Raw genomic sequence first — 18,672 nt, forward strand, 5'->3', positions numbered from 1 at the left:
CTTGATTGTCTCAAATTGAAGATAATCTGGAGAAAGTTCTGGTTATGAAGTTTAATCTATTGAGTTGGAAATAGCACAATATATTGATGATGATCAAGTAGTTATTAGTTACATTTCAGAGTTACTTGGAGAATTAAAATGTTTTGGGATTAAATGGCCTGTGTGGCACAAAAGTGCAAGCAGAAAACCCTATCCCAATTTTATATTTTTGAGTAGGATCTAACACTTACAATAAAATATTAGGGAGAGAGAATTCAGTAACCCTTTTTCTCAGCAATGCCAACCTCTTCTTGGATATTTTTGTACAAAGACTCAACAAGATTAAGCAGGAACCCATCTGAACCATGTTTTGCCAACAAGGAAATTGCCACAGGAAGATTATCATAGAGCCCTAGTGGTATACTCACCTGTAGATATGCAGAAACAAACTTATGTGGTTTTTCAAAGGTTTTAAAACAAACAAGGAAAAAGTAAGAATGTCATGCCTCACAACACACACACACACACACACACATATATATATATATATATATATAGAGAGAGAGAGAGAGAGAGAGAGAGAGAGAACTTGGCAGAATCCGGATACTCCAGCAATTGATAGCAAGCTAAAAGCCTTGGCACGAAAAGCTTCTAATGGAATTGGATCACATTGTAGTTTTGGTGGAGGCCCTGGAACTGTGGGAATTGCCAGGACACCACAATCCTGAAAAATCATCATCCAGAAGAGTAACTCAAGCTAGTGGAAAGTTGAATTCATTTATCAGAGATGATACCACTTTCTTTTGCTGCTATAGGTTGTTTGTGAGAGAAAAAGAAAAGAGATGCAGATATGGTGCTCTATACTTCCTAAAATTTACTCAATTTTGAAATGCAAACATGTCATAACTTTATGCAACTTTCACCATCCTCACCACTTTTCAAAAATTTTAAACTCCAGTTAGTACTTGTAGAAAGAATAAGACTAAAACCGCAATGGAAAACACCATATATATATATATTATTTTTTAATTTTTAAAAAGAAATATATGTAATTTGTTTCAAACAATCTGTAATTCTTGAAGAAAATAATTTCACTTTCACTTTGGGATGCATTTCCAAGAAATAGGCCTGATATACCATCTTGTTTTTGTCAATAGCATGAAAACACTTCCTTTTTTTCTTTTTCAAATTGTGTTTCACACATAAATAAATTGAAGCTAAATAGACTGAACAACTGCAATCACATCACTCCTACTTCTAAAATTTGAATTAGAAAGAATTTGACTGAGATGTGTTTATAAGATAAAAAGAACAAATGTTTGCGTGTAGAACTTAATTTTTAATGCATACAAATTATCTTTGACTTTTTAGTGCCTCTTTTGCCTTAAGGGTGTTTCTCTTTATGGAAGATGAGGGTGTGTCCTATAGAGGCATACCTGCATGCATACAAGCACATATTGTCATCTCATAGACACATCCACGATCACATATTAAGCTCCAAACTTATTTAAAAAAAAATAATTCTGGGATTATGGGATTTCCATGTAGACGATCCTAGTTTTGTTGAAGCATTCAACAGCATAGAAAGAGAGAGTACCCCAAGAAGAGCATTAAGAGCAGCACGTAGTTCAGTCTTTACAGAGTGACAGACATCCACATTTTCATCTGTTGTCCTAATGGCTTCCCATACCCTTTCTGATATTCCAGGACCCAAATCAGGTTTGACAGTACTGACCCATTCACCATGGTTTTTCTTGAATTCATACCTATGCTTTGCAAAATTAGCAAGTTAAGGAGCCAATGTTTATATAAGAACAGTATTTTCATCTAGAAAGATCCACACCAATATCACAGTTATCATTCAAGTCGTTTGAATCAATTGAGATAGTGAAAATCAGCACCTTTGAAGCAGCCGCATGGCACTTGAAAGGGCTGCCAAAGATGGTATATTGTACTCTTGATCTGCATTTTCCTTAGTCATAAATTGTTTTAAACTCGGAACTTTTTCCTTGACATAGTCCCCAAGGATTGCATGCTTTACAAGATCACCTGCATTATTTGTGAAAAGCATGGTGCGATATCTCATTCAGTGAAAAAAAAAAAACTTGTGCAACCATGGATGTGTTTGGAAACAGAAAAACAATGAAATATTACTCTATGACATAAAATTTATAAAGATCTAAGCTTTCTCTCTCTCTTTGTAGCATTTGAGAGGTCTCATTCTCCACATGACTAAGGAGACACTCTAGTTAATTGCCATCTTTTTCAGGGTGATACTGCATAAATCCACTATAGACAGTGCTTTTGTAATTAAAATTCTAAGGAAACTAGATTGAATTATTTCAAATCTATATGATGTATGAACTCATCCCACATATAGAACTATACAAACAACAAATTTATATGGTCTATGCACTAACCTCCAAAGAGCTTGCTCACTGATTTAAAAAGTGGTTCAGTAACACGATCACTTGGAATGGCTGAAAGCTGGAAACAATCCTCAGCAATAATTATCTGAGAGGGGTTGACAGCATCCACATTAGGTAATTGCAGTAGTACTCGTCCAACTCTGTTCAAAATCACAGGATCCCTAGCAAACCATCCTGGATGAGAAATTGGTGTTAAAAAAAAAAGTGTATGCCATTAAAAGGACCAAATAGATAAGGAATCACTAATCACACTATTATACAAAATAGCAGCAATTTTGGTCTTGAGACATTGAGGAAAAACTCAAAAAACAGAAGTTTCTTGTTGCATCATTGTCTAAACCAATGTACCAATGTCAACAATATCATCACCATATGGCCATACCTTTCAGGTGCAGAGTTGAATTTGTTTCAGATATACACAATTTTAAGTTTAGACATTTCAAATCAAGCCATTGATTAGCTTCAGCTCCTTACCCATGCGATCAAAACTCTGTGCCATAGGAATAACTCCAGTTGTAGAAATGACATCATGTGAAGGCCGAAAGCCAAGAATTCCACAGTATGATGCAGGTACTCTTATACTTCCTCCAGTGTCAGTTCCTACGAAAGAAAGTACTTTTTGTTTAAATTTATTGAGGAAAATCCAAGAAACATAAAAATTGTCCATGAAAGAAACTCGCCTAAGGCAAAATCAACAAGCTTTGCTCCTACAGCAACAGCAGATCCACTGGAAGATCCTCCGGGTACCCGATCAGGAGCACATGGATTTCTAGGTGTGCCATAATGTATATTTTCTCCATTTATACTGTGAAAAATATGCTGTCCTTCATTGATATGCCCAACAACTATGATGTGAATATTAAAGGGCCTTTTTTTTTTTTTTTTCAAGGTGAATAACTAAGTGAGGCCTCAACTATTTAGTAAGCTATTAGAAACTAGGCAGACATGTATTTTTTCAGTATCATATTTCATGTCATTTTCCATGTGAAAAAATTTGTTTAGACTATATGTTATACATAGAGACACGTTGATAATCTTGAATTGAATTGTTATCAATTCCAAAAAAAAAAAAAAGGTTAATAGATGGTAATCAAGTTATTGATATTTTCAATACTAACCTGTATGCCATTTCATCCATGACAGTTTTACCAATACATGTAGCACCTGCCCTTAAGAGTGACAAAACGGCTGGGGCTGTCGACGTGGCAGCCGGATGAGTCCTTGCCCAGTCAGGATTTCCAAACCCAGTCACATATCCATCAACATCATATCTGTTTCCAAATAAAAAAACTTAAAAGACAAATCTAATACACACACAATCTGCAGACCAACACATTAAAAAAATACCCAATTGCTGATATTGTTATCCCCACACACACAAAATCACAAACAATAGATGACATTGATGCAGAAGCTTGTACGCACAATTGAAGAATATAGATACACAAACTTCAAACTTCAAAAGAGCATGGCTTAAACCCATAGTTAAAATTCAAAAAAGACTATCTCACTCTGAATATTACTGCACATGATTTTCACGCACCAATACACTTCAAAATAAAAAATTGGAGAAAGCCCAGTAGTTAAAAGCAAAAGAAAACAAGTACGAAAGCTTTGAATTTTTGGAGGACAAAGATGATTGATAAATAGTATAACTGAAAACTAATAAAAGTGAAAGAGTGTATATTAGGACTGACATGTCTTTAACAGCAAAGGTGAGTGAATTCAAAGGAAGCTCATGGGCTGATGGGCTTGGTTGTAGAACGAACTTCTCCATGAATGCACCATAGTCTGAATCTATTGCCATGTCTGAGCTCTCTCTCTCTCTCTCTCTCTCTCTCTCTCATCTTTTTAAGGTGGGAAATGTTGCCACGTAATTATAATAGAATAGAATTTTTTATTTTAACTTAAAATATAAAATTAAAAGGGTAAAATATAGTAAACATTGTGAGGTTTGGACTAATGTAGTCCTAAAGTGATTGATTTAGTTTCTAAACTTTATTTGGATACCGCTTATTTGTCTGAAAACTGAAAATTTATTACTAAAACTATTATAACAAAATAATTTTTAAAATAAAAACACCCGTAGTAAACTCTTTTTTTTTTGGACCGGAAAAAGGTAGAATAGGTATATTTAAATGAACAAAAGTATAAAAGGTGTAGGCTATCTATATGGCTTTGGACACTGTATCAAATTTTAATAGAGTGTTTTTCACTAGTTGCGGCTACGTGAACATTACTATGGGGGCCACTAAAAAACGCAAATGCAGACTTAGGGAAGAAATGTTGTATCAAAACGGATACTTAGAGCATTAGTATTGGTCTCTCGTTTGTTATATGTAAGTGAAATTTAGCAACAAATCTCCCAAAACTCACGTTACCCGGTCTTGTAATTGAAAAAAAAAAAATTGTAGTTGTGCTAAAGCGCCATCCTAAATGTAGGATGGCAATGTAGCAAAAATTTTATAATGTTTATTATATTTTATTGGGTAGGATGACACTATAGCATTGTAGCAAGCTTGGATTATATTATTTTAATGAGTTGAATATGAAAATAAAAGTTAGGATGTTGGGTGTGTTGTAAAATAGTATGGTATAAATGATAAATTAGCTTTTAAGATAGTAAAATGGAATTTTTTGTAGAAATCAGATGTGAATGCTCGTAGTCACTCAAACGTTACTCATTTTCTCTTCTTTCTCACAGTGATTAGAGATCAAATTGGTCAATTTTAAAAAGTCTTAAACTTGATTGGCATTAACTAAAATACCAAAGATGTTAACTGTATTTTACTATAATTAAATAGTTTGTTAAACTAAAATCTACCCCATTTCAAATCTTCTTCATTTAGTTATTTCCTTGTCAGATTGGATTTTACAAATATAATAGTGTATAGTCTCCAATATATACATGATAGAACAGTTACACTTAAAAACATTGGTAAGGGTCATTTTAATACGTTAATAATTAGGGTTGGGGTGAATTGAAATCTAAATATTTTAATTGAAAATACAAAAAAAGTATAAGCATGCCTCCATAATTCATAATTTGATTGGCGACTATTTCTATGAGCAATAGAGACTGCCCTTACTACCCTTTCGCTATTTCGGACTGTAAACAATACCTTGGTATTTCAAAATGAAACGAATGAGAGGGCAAAGATTGAGATGTGAACAAGGATTTTTTAGAGCAACCACATCCACAGTTTCAGATGTTTCAATCATGCAGGGATATCCTCCATCTATGATAAGGTGGCCACATAAAAATAAATATATAAATAAAACAAGGAGAAAACACTCATCGAATTCGGGTATGACAACACAGACTCTTATCCATGGATGGTAAGACAAAACGCTCATCAAATCAGTTCTTTTGCCAATGCAAAACTACCACATGGAAACCACTTAATTCCTACCAATGTAATGGACCGCATTGCAACAAGCCCTTAGAAATTATTTTTGGGGAGACACTGAGCATCAAAAACACATACATCTCATCTCTTGGGAAACTATCACCAGATCAAAGCAACAGGGAGGAATCATCCTGGATGTGACTGCTTTATGTTTACATAAACATGAGTTCGTTTTTAGATACATCAACAGCATACAAAGTTGTCAATACTAGCCATCTTATTCAATGCCTCCAATCTTTGTCCAAGTTATACCATCTAATCTCCAGTATTAAATTATAAACTGGGATAAGTAATTGTTTTAAACCTAAATCTATTATAGAACGGTATATCTAGCGCAAAATTCCTTGATTGTCTCAAACTGAAGATAAAACTGGAGAGAGGTCTGGCTATGAAGTATAATCCATTGAGTTGGAAATAGCACAATATATTGACGACGATGATCAAGTAGTAATTAGTTACAATTCAGAGTCACTTGGAGAATTAAGTGTTTTGGGATTAAATGGCCTTTGTGGCACCAAAGTGATGGAAAACACATGTTTGTATCGCGTACAAAACATACGCAGCGGAAAATTAACGGATCTACTTCATACGCAATTAATAACATGTACTATGTAAGTTTCAGAATATAAGAATAAGAGAGTATACCTTGATGCGGTGAAATTCAAAACCAAAGATCAGAAATTCTTGAGAACACTTTTAATCTTCACTCCAATTCCACTTGTACACAAGAAGTGTGGTCTCTCAATTAGTTTCTATGAATGTGATCAAGGGAGAATTAGAGTGTCTAACACTCACATACAAACCATTTCATTCTCTTACAAGATTCTATATGTTTCTCTTTCTATAACTGATTATCTAATTGGGTTAGCCTTTTGTGCCTTTCCAATTGGGCTTTAGTATGTAGCTTGAAGTGGGACCAAAAAAGAACAAATAAGACTCTAGCTCTAATGGGCTTTGGGCTTTTCTGTCAACTTTTGACAAGTCTAAAGTTAATATTAATTATATTTAATACTACTATATAAATATAATTGCACTCTAAGCCTTATTAATAAATTATATCCCAAGACTTTATTGTACATACAACCTCTTCATTAAATATTCGTAGTAATACAAAGTCATTAATGTAGACTGTCACTTTGTAGATTACTACATTTTAATCCTTGAGTACCCGGTTTAATCCTTTAAGTTATTCATCATATATTTATGAAATCCAATTTCATAAATATATACTTTAGTAACTTCTTACTAAAGTAGTTAGGCCTAACATTCTGAATAACCAAACTCATTAAACTTATTTCAAGAGAATATTTTATATTTTCGTTAAGAGACAATGAATTCTATCTTGAGAATATATGTTCCATCAACACTAAATGTGGCTGTCCAACATACTGAGGTTTTGATCGTGACTTTAGATCTCACTCCTGATATATCAAAGCAACCTACACTTCATGATCAGGTCTATTATTCTCTTAGGATTAAGAGTTCATGTAAATAGAAGTCATGAGATTTATTATTCATTTGATAGTCGTTAGGAGAATAATAAATCTCATAGCGGTCCAGTTCAGTATGTCTTAACTCTTAAAATATATCAACTAGAAGTCTCCACTTCCATGATCAAGACAAATCATCTTAGTTGATATGTTATAGTCTTCACAGATGAAATGTCCAATTTCATCACCGACTACAAACTAAAATTTTGAGTTTACAAAGAACTTGTGACTAAATCATATAAATCACATACTATGCATCTCATAGGCTATATAATAATGTCTAAATATTCAAGTTACCATTATTTTAGATAATAATAAAACAACTTTATAAATCACAACATTAAGTCATACATAATATCATATATAGAATCATACAATAGGATTTAAGAGCATTAATCCTAACACAAAGTGCAAGCAGAAAGCCCTATCCCAATTTATTATCTTTGAGTAGGATCTAACACTTACATTAAAACATTAGGGAGAGAGAATTCAGTAACCCTTTTTCTCAGCAATGCCAACCTCTTCTTGGATATTTTTGTATAGAGACTCAACAAGATTAAGCAGGAACCCATCTGAGCCATGTTTCGCCAACAAGGAAATTGCCACAGGAAGATTATCATACAGCCCTAGTGGTATGCTCACCTGTAGATATGCAAAAAAATATTTATGTGGTTTTTCAAAGGTCTTAAAACAAACAAGGAAAAAGTAGGAATGTCATGCCTCACAACACACACACACACACATAGAGAGAGAGAGAGAGAGAGAGAGAGAGAGAGAGAGAGAGAACTTGGCAGAATCCGGATAATCCAGCAATTGACAGCAAGCTAAAAGTCTTGACAAAAAGAGCATCTAATGAAATTGGATCACATTGTAGTTTTGGTGGAGGCTCTAAAACCGTGGGAATTGCCAGGACACCACAATCCTGAAAAATCGTCATCCAGAAGAGTAAGTCAAGATAGTGGAAAGTTGAATTCATTTATCAGAGATGATACCACTTTCTTTAGCTGCTACAAGTTGTTTGTGAGAGAAAAAGAAAAGAGATGCAGATATGGTGTTCTATACTTCCTAAAATTTACTCAATTTTGAAATACAAACATGTCATAACTAAATGCAACTTTCACTACCCTCACCACTTTTCAAAAATTTTAAACTCCAGTTAGTACTTGTAGAAAGAATATGACTACAACTGTAATGGAAAACACTGGTCAAAAAATATATATATATATATATATATATCTTTTTTGACAAAGAAAAAAGAAAAAAAAAAGCAACATATGTAATTTGTTTAAAACAATCTGTAATTCTTGAAGAAAATAATTTCACTTTCACTTTGGGATGCATTTCCAAGAAATAGGCCTGATATTCCATCTTGTTTGTGTCAATAGCATGAAAAAACTTTCCTTTTTTCCTTTTCAAATTGTGTTTCACACATAAATAAATTCAAGCTAAATAGACTGAACAACTGCAATTACATCACTCCTAGATCTAAAATTTGAATTAGAGATAATTTGATTGAGATGTGTTTATAAGATAAAAAGATTAAAAGAACAAATGTCTAAGTGTAGAAATTAATTTTTAATGCATACAAATTATCTTTTACTTTTTAGTGCCTCTTTTGCCTCAAGGGTGTCTCTCTTTATGGAAGATGAGGGTGTGTCCTATAGAGGCATACAAGCACATATTGTCATCTCATAGACACATCCACGATCACATATTAAGCACCAAACTTATTTATAAAAAAAACAATTGTGGGATTATGGGATTTCCACATAGACGATCCTAGTTTTGTTAAAACATTCAGCAGCATAGGAAAAGAGAGATTACCCCAAGAAGAGCATTAAGAGCAGCACGTAGTTCAGTCCTTACAGAGTGACAGACATCCACATTTTCATCTGTTGTCCTAACGGCTGCCCATATCGTTTCTGATATTCCAGGACCCAAATCAGGTTTGACAGTACTGACCCATTCACCATGGTGTTTCTTGAATTCATACCTAAGCTTTGCAAAATTAGTAAGTTCAGGAGCCAGTGTTTATATAAGAACAATATTTTCATCTAGAAAGATAAACACCAATATCACAGTTATCATTCAAGTCGTTTGAATCAATTAAGATAGTGAAAATCAACACCTTTGAAGCAGCTGCCTGGCACTTGAAAGGGCTGCCAAAGATGGTATATTGTTCTCTTGATCTGCAGTTTCCTCAGTCATAAGTTGTTTTAAACTTGGAACTTTTTCCTAGACATAGTCCCCAAGGATTGCATGCTTTACAAGATCACCTGCATTATTTGTGAAAAGCATGATGCAACATCTCATTCAGTGAAAAAAATACTTGTGCAAACATGGATGTGTTTGGAAACAGAAAAACAATGAAATAATACTATATGGCATAAAATTGATAAAGATCTAAGCTCTCTCTTTCTCTTTGTAGCATTTGAGAGGTCTCATTCGCCACATGATTAAGGAGACACTCTAGTAAATTATCAACTTTTTTAGGGTGATACTGCATAAATCCACTCTAGACGGGGCTTTTGTAATTAAAATTCTAACGAAACAAGATTGAATTAAGTCAAATCTATATGATGTACGAACTCGTCCCACATATAGAACTATACAACCAACAAATTTATATGGTCAAGACACTAACCTCCAAAGAGCTTGTTCACTGATTTCAAAAGCGGTTCAGTAAGACGATCACTTGGAATGGCTGAAAGCTGGAAACAATCTTCAGCAATAATTATCTGGGAGGGGTTGACAGGATCCACATCAGGTAATTGCATTAGTACTTGTCCAACTCTGTTCAAAATCACAGGATCCCTAGCAAACCATCCTATATGAGAAATTGGTGTTAGAAAAAAGTGTATGCGATTAAAAGGACCAAATAGATGAGGAATCACTAATCACACTATTAAACAAAATAGCAGCAATTTTGGTCATTAGACATTGAGGAAAAACTCAAAAAACAGAAGTTTCTTGTTGCATCATTGTCTAAACCAATGTACCAATGTCAACAATATCATCACCATATGGCCATACCTTTCAGGTGCAGAGTTGAATTTGTTTTAGATATACACAATATTAAGTTTATAAATTTCAATTTAAGCCATCAAATGGTCAGTTCCTTACCCATGCTATCAAAACTGTGTGCCATAGGAATAACTCCAGTTGTAGAAATGACATCATGTGAAGGCCGAAAGCCAAGAATTCCACAGTATGATGCAGGTACTCTTACACTTCCTCCAGTGTCACTTCCTATGATAGGAAGAACTTTTTGTTTAAATTTGTTGAGGAAAATCCAGGAAATGTAAAAATTGTCCACAAAAGAAACTTGCCTAAGGAAAAATCAACAAGCTTTGCGGCTACAGCAACAGCTGATCCACTGGAAGATCCTCCAGGTATCCGATCAGGCGCACATGGATTTCTAGGTGTGCCATAATGTATATTTTCTCCTTCTATACTGTGAAAAATATGTGGTCCCTTCATTGATATGCCCAACAACTATGATATGAATAGTAAAGGGCCCCTTTTTTTTTCAAGATGAATAACTAAGTGAGGCCTCAACTATTTAGTAAGCAATTAGAAACTAGGCAGACATGTGTTTTTTCAGTATCATATTTCATGTCATTTTCATGTGAAAAAATTTGTTATACATAGAGACAAGTTGATAATCTTGAATTGAATTGTTATCAATTCCAAAAAAATAAAAAGTTAATAGATGGTAATCAAGTTATTGATATTTTCAATACTAACCCGTATGCCATTTCATCCATGACAGTTTTACCAATACATGTAGCACCTGCCCTTAAGAGTGACAAAACGGCTGGGGCTGTCGACGTGGCAGCCGGATGAGTCCTTGCCCAGTCAGGATTTCCAAACCCAGTCACATATCCATCAACATCATATCTGTTTCCAAATAAAAAACTTAAAAGACAAATCTAATACACACACAATCTGCAGACCAACACATTAAAAAAAATACCCAATTGCTGATATTGTTAAATCCCCACACACACACACACAAAATCACAAGCAATAGATGACATTGATGCAGAAGCTTGCACACACAATTGAAGAATATAGATACACAAACTTCAAACTTCAAAAGAGCATGGCTTAAACCCATAGTTAAAATTCAAAAAAGACTATCTCACTCTGAATATTACTGCACATGATTTTCACGCACCAATACACTTCAAAATAAAAAATTGGAGAAAGCCCAGTAGTTAAAAGCAAAAGAAAACAAGTACGAAAGCTTTGAATTTTTGGAGGACAAAGATGATTGATAAATAGTATAACTGAAAACTAATAAAAGTGAAAGAGTGTATATTAGGACTGACATGTCTTTAACAGCAAAGGTGAGTGAATTCAAAGGAAGCTCATGGGATGATGGGCTTGATTGTAGAACGAACTTCTCCATGAATGCACCATAGTCTGAATCTATTGCCATGTCTGAGCTCTCTCTCTCCCCCTCTATCTCTCTCTCTCACATCTTTTTAAAGTGGAAAATGTTGCCACGTAATTATAATAGAATAGAATTTTTTATTTTAACTTAAAATATAAAATTAAAAGGGTAAAATATAGTAAACATTTTGAGGTTTGGACTAATGTAGTCCAAAACTGATTGATTTAGTTACTAAATTTTGTTTGGATCGGTTTATTTATTTAAAAACTAAAAATTTATTATCAAAAATACTATAATAAAATAATTTTTAAAATAAAAACACCAAACTTTTTTTTTGGGACCGAAAAAAGGTAGAATAGGTACTTTTAAATGAACAAAAGTATAAAAGGCGTAGGCTATCTGTATGGCTTTGGACACTGTAGCAAATTTTAATAGTGCGTTTTTCGCATGTTGCGGCTACGTGAACATTGCTACGGGGACCACTAAAACGCAAACGCAGACTTGGGGGAGAAATGTTGTATCAAAACGGATACTGATGGTCCGTTTGGATTGAACTTATTGTTGCTGAAACTGAAAATTGAAAACTGAAAACCGAAAACTGAAAACAATGTAGTAAAATAATTTTTAAATTTGTGAATAGTGTCGTGAGACCCATGAACAGTGCGTGAACAATGCATGAATAGTATTTTTTGTCCCCTGCATAGTGATTTTACTGTTCACGTGCAGAGGAAAAAAAAAAAAGGCATGAAAACGCAGGAGTGAAACGCAACTTTCAGCTCTCCCCAAACGCTCACTTAGAGCATTAGTATTGGGTTTCTTGAATGTCATATGTAGGTGAAATTTAGCAACAATCCTCCAAAACCCACGTTACCCGATCTTGTAATTGAAAAAAAAAATTGCAATTGTGCTAAAGCGCCATCCTAAATGTAGGATGGCACTGTAGCAAAAATTTTATAATGTTTATTATATGTTATTGGGTAGGATGACACTATAGTATTGTAGCAAGCTTGGATTATATTATTTTAATGAGTTGAATAGGAAAATAAAAGTTAGGATGTTGAGTGTGTTGTAAAATAGTATGGTATAAATGATAAATTAGCTTTTAAGATAGTAAAATAGAATTTTTTATAGAAATCGGATGTGAATGCTCTTAGTCACTCAAACGTTACTCATTTTCTCTTCTTTCTCATAGTGATTAGAGATCAAATTGGTCAATTTTAAAATTTTTTAAACTTGATTGGTATTAACTCAAATACCAAAGATGTTAACTGTATTTTACTATAATTAAAAAGTTTGTTAAACTAAAATCTACCCCATTTCAAATCTTCTTCATTTAGTTATTTCCTTGTCAAATTGGATTTCACAAATATAATAGTGTACAGTCTCCAATACATACATGATACAACAATTACACTTAAGAACATTGGTATGGGTTATTTTAATACGTTAATAATTAGGGTTGGGGTGAATTGAACTCTAAATATTTTAGTTGAAAATACAAAAAAGTATAAGCATGCCTCGATTGTTTTGAAAAATGTGTGGTAAGAAAAAGTTGAAAGATCTTACCCTTTGGAAAAACACACGTTTTTAAGTGTATTTGGACATTGTGTATTTGCGCACTGTATGTGCAATGAAGACTGCCCTTACTACCCTATAGCTATTTCAGACTATAAACAATACCTTGGAATTTCAAATTGAAAAGAATGAGAGGGCAAAGATTGAGATGCGAACAAGGATTTTTTAGAGCAACCACATCCACAGCTTCAGATGTTTCAATCATGCAGGGATATCCTCCAACTATGATAAGGTGGCCCACATAAAAATAAATAAAACAAGTGGAAAGCACTCGTCGAATTCGGGTATGACAACACAGACTCTTATCCATGGATGGTAAGACAAAACACTCATCATATCAGTTCTTTTGCCAATGCAAAACTACCACATGGAAACCACTTAATTCCTGCCAATATAATGGACCGCATTGCAACAAGCCCTTAGAAATTATTTATGGGGAGACACGGAGCATCAAAAACACATACATCTCATCTCCTGGGAAACTATAACCAGATCAAAGCAACAGGGAGGAATCATCCTGGATGTGACTGCTTTATGTTTACATAAACATGAGTTCGTTTTTAGATACATCAACAGCATACAAAGTTGTCAATACTAGCCATCTTATTCAATGCCTCCAATCTTTGTCCAAGTTATACTATCTAATCTCCAGTATTAAATTATAAACTGGGATAAGTAATTGTTTTAAACCTAAATCTATTATCAAAAGGTATATCTAGCGCAAAATTCCTTGATTGTCTCAAACTGAATATAAAACTGGAGCAAGGTCTGGCTATGAAGTATAATCCATTGAGTTGGAAATAGCACAATATATTGACGATGATCAAGTAGTTATTAGTTACATTTCAGAGTCACTTGGAGAATTAAAGTGTTTTGGGATTAAATGGCCTCTGTGGCACCAAAGTGCAAGCAGAAAGCCCTATCCCAATTTTATTTCTTTGAGTAGGATCTAACACTTACATTAAAACATTAGGGAGAGAATTCAGTAACCCTTTTTCTCAGCAATGCCAACCTCTTCTTGGATATTTTTGTACAGAGACTCAACAAGATTAAGCAGGAACCCATCCGAGCCATGTTTTGCCAACAAGGAAATTGCCACAGGAAGATTATCATACAGCCCTAGTGGTATGCTCACCTGTAGATATGCAGAAACAAATTTACGTGGTTTTTCAAAGGTCTTAAAACAAACAAGGAAAAAGTAAGAACGTCATGCCTCACAATACACACACACACACACATAGAGAGAGAGCGAGAGAGAACTTGGCAGAATCCGGTTAATCCAGCATTTGACAGCAAGCTAAAAGTCTTGACTAAAAGAGCTTCTAATCGAATTGGATCACATTGTAGTTTTGGTGGAGGCTCTAAAACCGTGGGAATTGCCAGGACACCACAATCCTGAAAAATCGTCATCCAGAAGAGTAACTCAAAATTGTGGAAAGTTGAATTCATTTATCAGAGATGATACCACTTTCTTTAGCTGCTACAGGTTGTTTGTGAGAGAAAAAGAAAAGAGATGCAGATATGGTGTTCTATACTTCCTAAAATTTACTCAATTTTGAAATACAAACATGTCATAACTATATGCAACTTTCACTACCCTCACCACTTTTCAAAAATTTTAAACTCCAGTTAGTACTTGTAGAAAGAATATGACTACAACTGTAATGGAAAACACCAGTCAAAATATATATATATATATATATATATCTTTTTTGACAAAGAAAAAAGAAAAAAAAAAGCAACATATGTAATTTGTTTAAAACAATCTGTTATTCTTGAAGAAAATAATTTCACTTTCACTTTGGGATGTAATTCCAAGAAATAGGCCTGATATTCCATCTTGTTTGTGTCAATAACATGAAAACACTTTCGTTTTTTCTTTTTCAAATTGTGTTTCACACATAAATAAATTGAAGCTAAATAGACTGAACAACTGCAATCACATCACTCCTAGATCTAAAATTTGAATTAGAGAGAATTTGATTGAGATGTGTTTGTAAGATAAAAAGATTAAAAGAACAAATGTCTAAGTGTAGAAATTAATTTTTAATGCATACAAATTATCTTTTACTTTTTAGTGCCTCTTTTGCCTCAAGGGTGTCTCTTTATGGAAGATGAGGGTGTGTCCTATAGAGGCATACAAGCACATATTGTCATCTCATAGACACATCCACGATCACATATTAAGCACCAAACTTATTTATAAAAAAACAATTGTGGGATTATGGGATTTCCACATAGACGATCCTAGTTTTGTTAAAACATTCAGCAGCATAGGAAAAGAGAGATTACCCCAAGAAGAGCATTAAGAGCAGCACGTAGTTCAGTCCTTACAGAGTGACAGACAACCACATTTTCATCTGTTGTCCTAACGGCTCTCCATATCCTTTCTGACATTCCAGGACCCAAATCAGGTTTGACAGTACTGACCCATTCACCATGGTGTTTCTTGAATTCATACCTAAGCTTTGCAAAATTAGTAAGTTCAGGAGACAATGTTTATATAAGAACAGTATTTTCATCTAGAAAGATAAACACCAATATCACAGTTATCATTCAAGTCGTTTGAATCAATTAAGATAGTGAAAATCAGCACCTTTGAAGCAGCCGCATGGCACTTGAAAGGGCTGCCAAAGATGGTATATTGTTCTCTTGATCTGCAGTTTCCTCAGTCATGAATTGTTTTAAACTTGGAACTTTTTCCTTGACATAGTCCCCAAGGATTGCATGCTTTACAAGATCACCTGCATTATTTGTGAAAAGCATGATGCGACATCTCATTCAGTGAAAAAAATAATTGTGCAAACATGGATGTGTTTGGAAACAGAAAAACAATGAAATAATACTATATGGCATAAAATAGATAAAGATCTAAGCTCTCTCTTTCTCTTTGTAGCATTTGAGAGGTCTCATTCGCCACATGATTAAGGAGACACTCTAGTAAATTATTATCTTTTTTAGGGTGATACTGCATAAATCCACTCTAGACGGGGCTTTTGTAATTAAAATTCTAACGAAACAGGATTGAATTATTTTAAATCTATATGATGTATGAACTCGTCCCACATATAGAATTATACAACCAACAATTTATATGGTCAATGCACTAACCTCCAAAGAGCTTGTTCACTGATTTAAAAAGCGGTTCAGTAAGACGATCACTTGGAATGGCTGAAAGCTGGAAACAATCTTCAGCAATAATTATCTCGGAGGGGTTGACAGGATCCACATCAGGTAATTGCATTAGTACTCGTCCAACTCTGTTCAAAATCACAGGATCCCTAGCAAACCATCCTGGATGAGAAATTGGTGTTAGAAAAAGTGTATGCCATTAAAAGGACCAAATAGATGAGGAATCACTAATCACACTATTAAACAAAATAGCAGCAATTTTGGTCCTTAGACATTGAGGAAAAACTCAAAAAACAGAAGTTTCTTGTTGCATCATTGTCTAAACCAATGTACCAATGTCAACAATATCATCACCATATGGCGATACCTTTCAGGTGCAGAGTTGAATTTGTTTTAGATATACACAATATTAATTTTAGAAATTTCAAATCAAGCCATCAAATGGTCAGTTCCTTACCCATGCTATCAAAACTCTGTGCCATAGGAATAACTCCAGTTGTAGAAACGACATCATGTGAAGGCCGAAAGCCAAGAATTCCACAGTATGATGCAGGTACCCTTACACTTCCTCCAGTGTCACTTCCTATGATAGAAAGAACTTTTTGTTTAAATTTGTTGAGGAAAATCCAAGAAACGTAAAAATTGTCCACAAAAGAAACTTGCCTAAGGCAAAATCAACAAGCTTTGCGGCTACAGCAACAGCTGATCCACTGGAAGATCCTCCAGGTATCCGATCAGGTGCACATGGATTTCTAGGTGTGCCATAATGTATATTTTCTCCTTCTATACTGTGAAAAATATGCGGTCCCTTCATTGATATGCCCAACAACTATGATATGAATATTGAAGGGACCTTTTTTTTCAAGATGAATAACTAAGTGAGGCCTCAACTATTTAGTAAGCAATTAGAAACTAGGCAGACATGTGTTTTTTCAGTATCATATTTCATGTCATTTTCCATGTGAAAAAATTTGTTTAGACTATGTTATACATAGAGACATGTTGATAATCTTGAATTGAATTGTTATCAATTCCAAAAAAAAAAAGGTTAATAGATGGTAATCAAGTTATTGATATTTTCAATACTAACCTGTATGCCATTTCATCCATGACAGTTTTACCAATACATGTAGCACCTGCCCTTAAGAGTGACAAAACGGCTGGGGCTGTCGACGTGGCAGCCGGATGAGTCCTTGCCCAGTCAGGATTTCCAAACCCAGTCACATATCCATCCACATCATATCTGTTTCCAAATAAAAAAACTTAAAAGACAAATCTAATACACACACACACAATCTGCAGTCTGCAGACCAACACCAAAAAAAAAAAAAAAAAAAAAAAAAAAAAAAACCAATTGCTGATATTGTTATCCACACACAAAAAACACAAAATCACAAACAATAGATAACATTGATGCAGAAGCTTGCACACACAATTGAAGAATATTGATACACAAACTTCAAACTTCAAACTTCAAATGAGCATGGCTTAAACCCAATAGTTAAGATTCATAAAAGATTATCTCACTCTGAATTTTACTGTGCATGATTTTTAACGCACCAACACACTTCAAAATAAAAAAATTAGAGAAAGCCCAGTCGTTAAAAGCAAAAGAAAACAAGTACGAAAACTTTGAATTTTTGGAGGACAAAGCTGAGTGATAGATAGTATAACTGAAAACTAATAAAAGTGAAAGAGTGTATATTAGGACTGACAAGTCTTTAACGGCAAAGGTGAGTCCACTCAAAGGAAGCTCATGGGCTGATGGGCTTGGTTGTAGAACGAACTTCTCCATGAACGCACCATAGTCTGAATCTTTTGCCATGTCTGAGCCCTCTTTCTCTCTGTCTCTTTCTTTCACTCACGTGTTTTTAAAGTGGAAAATGTTGCTAAGTAATTGTAATAGAATATAATTTTTTATTTTAACTTAAAATATTTAATTAAAAGGGATAATGGTAGTAAACATTGTGAGGTTTGGACGAATGTGGTCCAAATCTGATTGATTTAGTTCCTAAACTCTACTTAGGGCATTTGAGCACTCACAGTAGTGGAGACATATTGTTATATTGCTAAAATTTAGCTCCTTAAATACAAAAATCTTGCTGCAGCAGTGGAGCTAAATCTAAAAATTTTAGTTCCATTACTACAGTGCACATCTATCTTAATCCCTACCTAATTAAAATATTAACTCTCTCTCTCAACTCTGATCATCTCACCTCTCTCTCTCCCAACTCTCTCACCGCTACCAGCCCACCCCC

At 34.1% G+C, this 18,672-nt stretch overlaps 2 protein-coding genes and 1 pseudogene across 6 annotated transcripts; all 3 read right to left on the bottom strand.

Annotated features, from left to right (window-relative positions):
• Positions 1–59: 59 nt before the first annotated feature.
• LOC126717074 (amidase 1-like) lies at positions 60–4,272 on the bottom strand. Its single transcript, XM_050418290.1, has 9 exons — positions 4,106–4,272; positions 3,527–3,679; positions 3,089–3,213; positions 2,883–3,008; positions 2,400–2,582; positions 1,881–2,028; positions 1,577–1,745; positions 569–703; positions 60–407 (listed from the first exon to the last, which is right to left on the bottom strand). The coding sequence occupies exons 1-9, from the start codon at positions 4,213–4,215 to the stop codon at positions 255–257; spliced, it is 1,302 nt and encodes a 433-aa protein (XP_050274247.1). The 5' UTR covers positions 4,216–4,272; the 3' UTR covers positions 60–254.
• A 1,929-nt stretch (positions 4,273–6,201) lies between these two features.
• Positions 6,202–18,291, bottom strand: LOC126717076 (amidase 1-like). Of its 5 annotated transcripts, XR_007652412.1 has the most exons (10): positions 18,130–18,291; positions 17,505–17,657; positions 17,078–17,202; positions 16,872–16,997; positions 16,394–16,576; positions 15,879–16,026; positions 15,575–15,743; positions 14,543–14,677; positions 14,171–14,417; positions 6,202–6,322 (listed from the first exon to the last, which is right to left on the bottom strand). XR_007652412.1 is itself a non-coding variant. In XM_050418292.1 (9 exons), the coding sequence occupies exons 1-9, from the start codon at positions 18,237–18,239 to the stop codon at positions 14,265–14,267; spliced, it is 1,302 nt and encodes a 433-aa protein (XP_050274249.1). In that variant the 5' UTR covers positions 18,240–18,291; the 3' UTR covers positions 14,072–14,264. The 5 variants fall into 5 exon arrangements, 4 of the variants coding, with proteins under 4 accessions (XP_050274249.1, XP_050274248.1, XP_050274251.1 ...); XM_050418292.1 differs by lacking the exon at positions 6,202–6,322 and having other exon boundaries at positions 14,072–14,417; XM_050418291.1 differs by lacking the exon at positions 6,202–6,322 and having other exon boundaries at positions 14,072–14,417; positions 16,872–16,993; positions 17,074–17,202.
• LOC126717075 (amidase 1-like) lies at positions 7,608–11,807 on the bottom strand (annotated as a pseudogene).
• Positions 18,292–18,672: the final 381 nt, after the last annotated feature.

Source organism: Quercus robur, chromosome 3 (assembly GCF_932294415.1).
Source record: "Quercus robur chromosome 3, dhQueRobu3.1, whole genome shotgun sequence".
NCBI lineage: Eukaryota > Viridiplantae > Streptophyta > Magnoliopsida > Fagales > Fagaceae > Quercus > Quercus robur.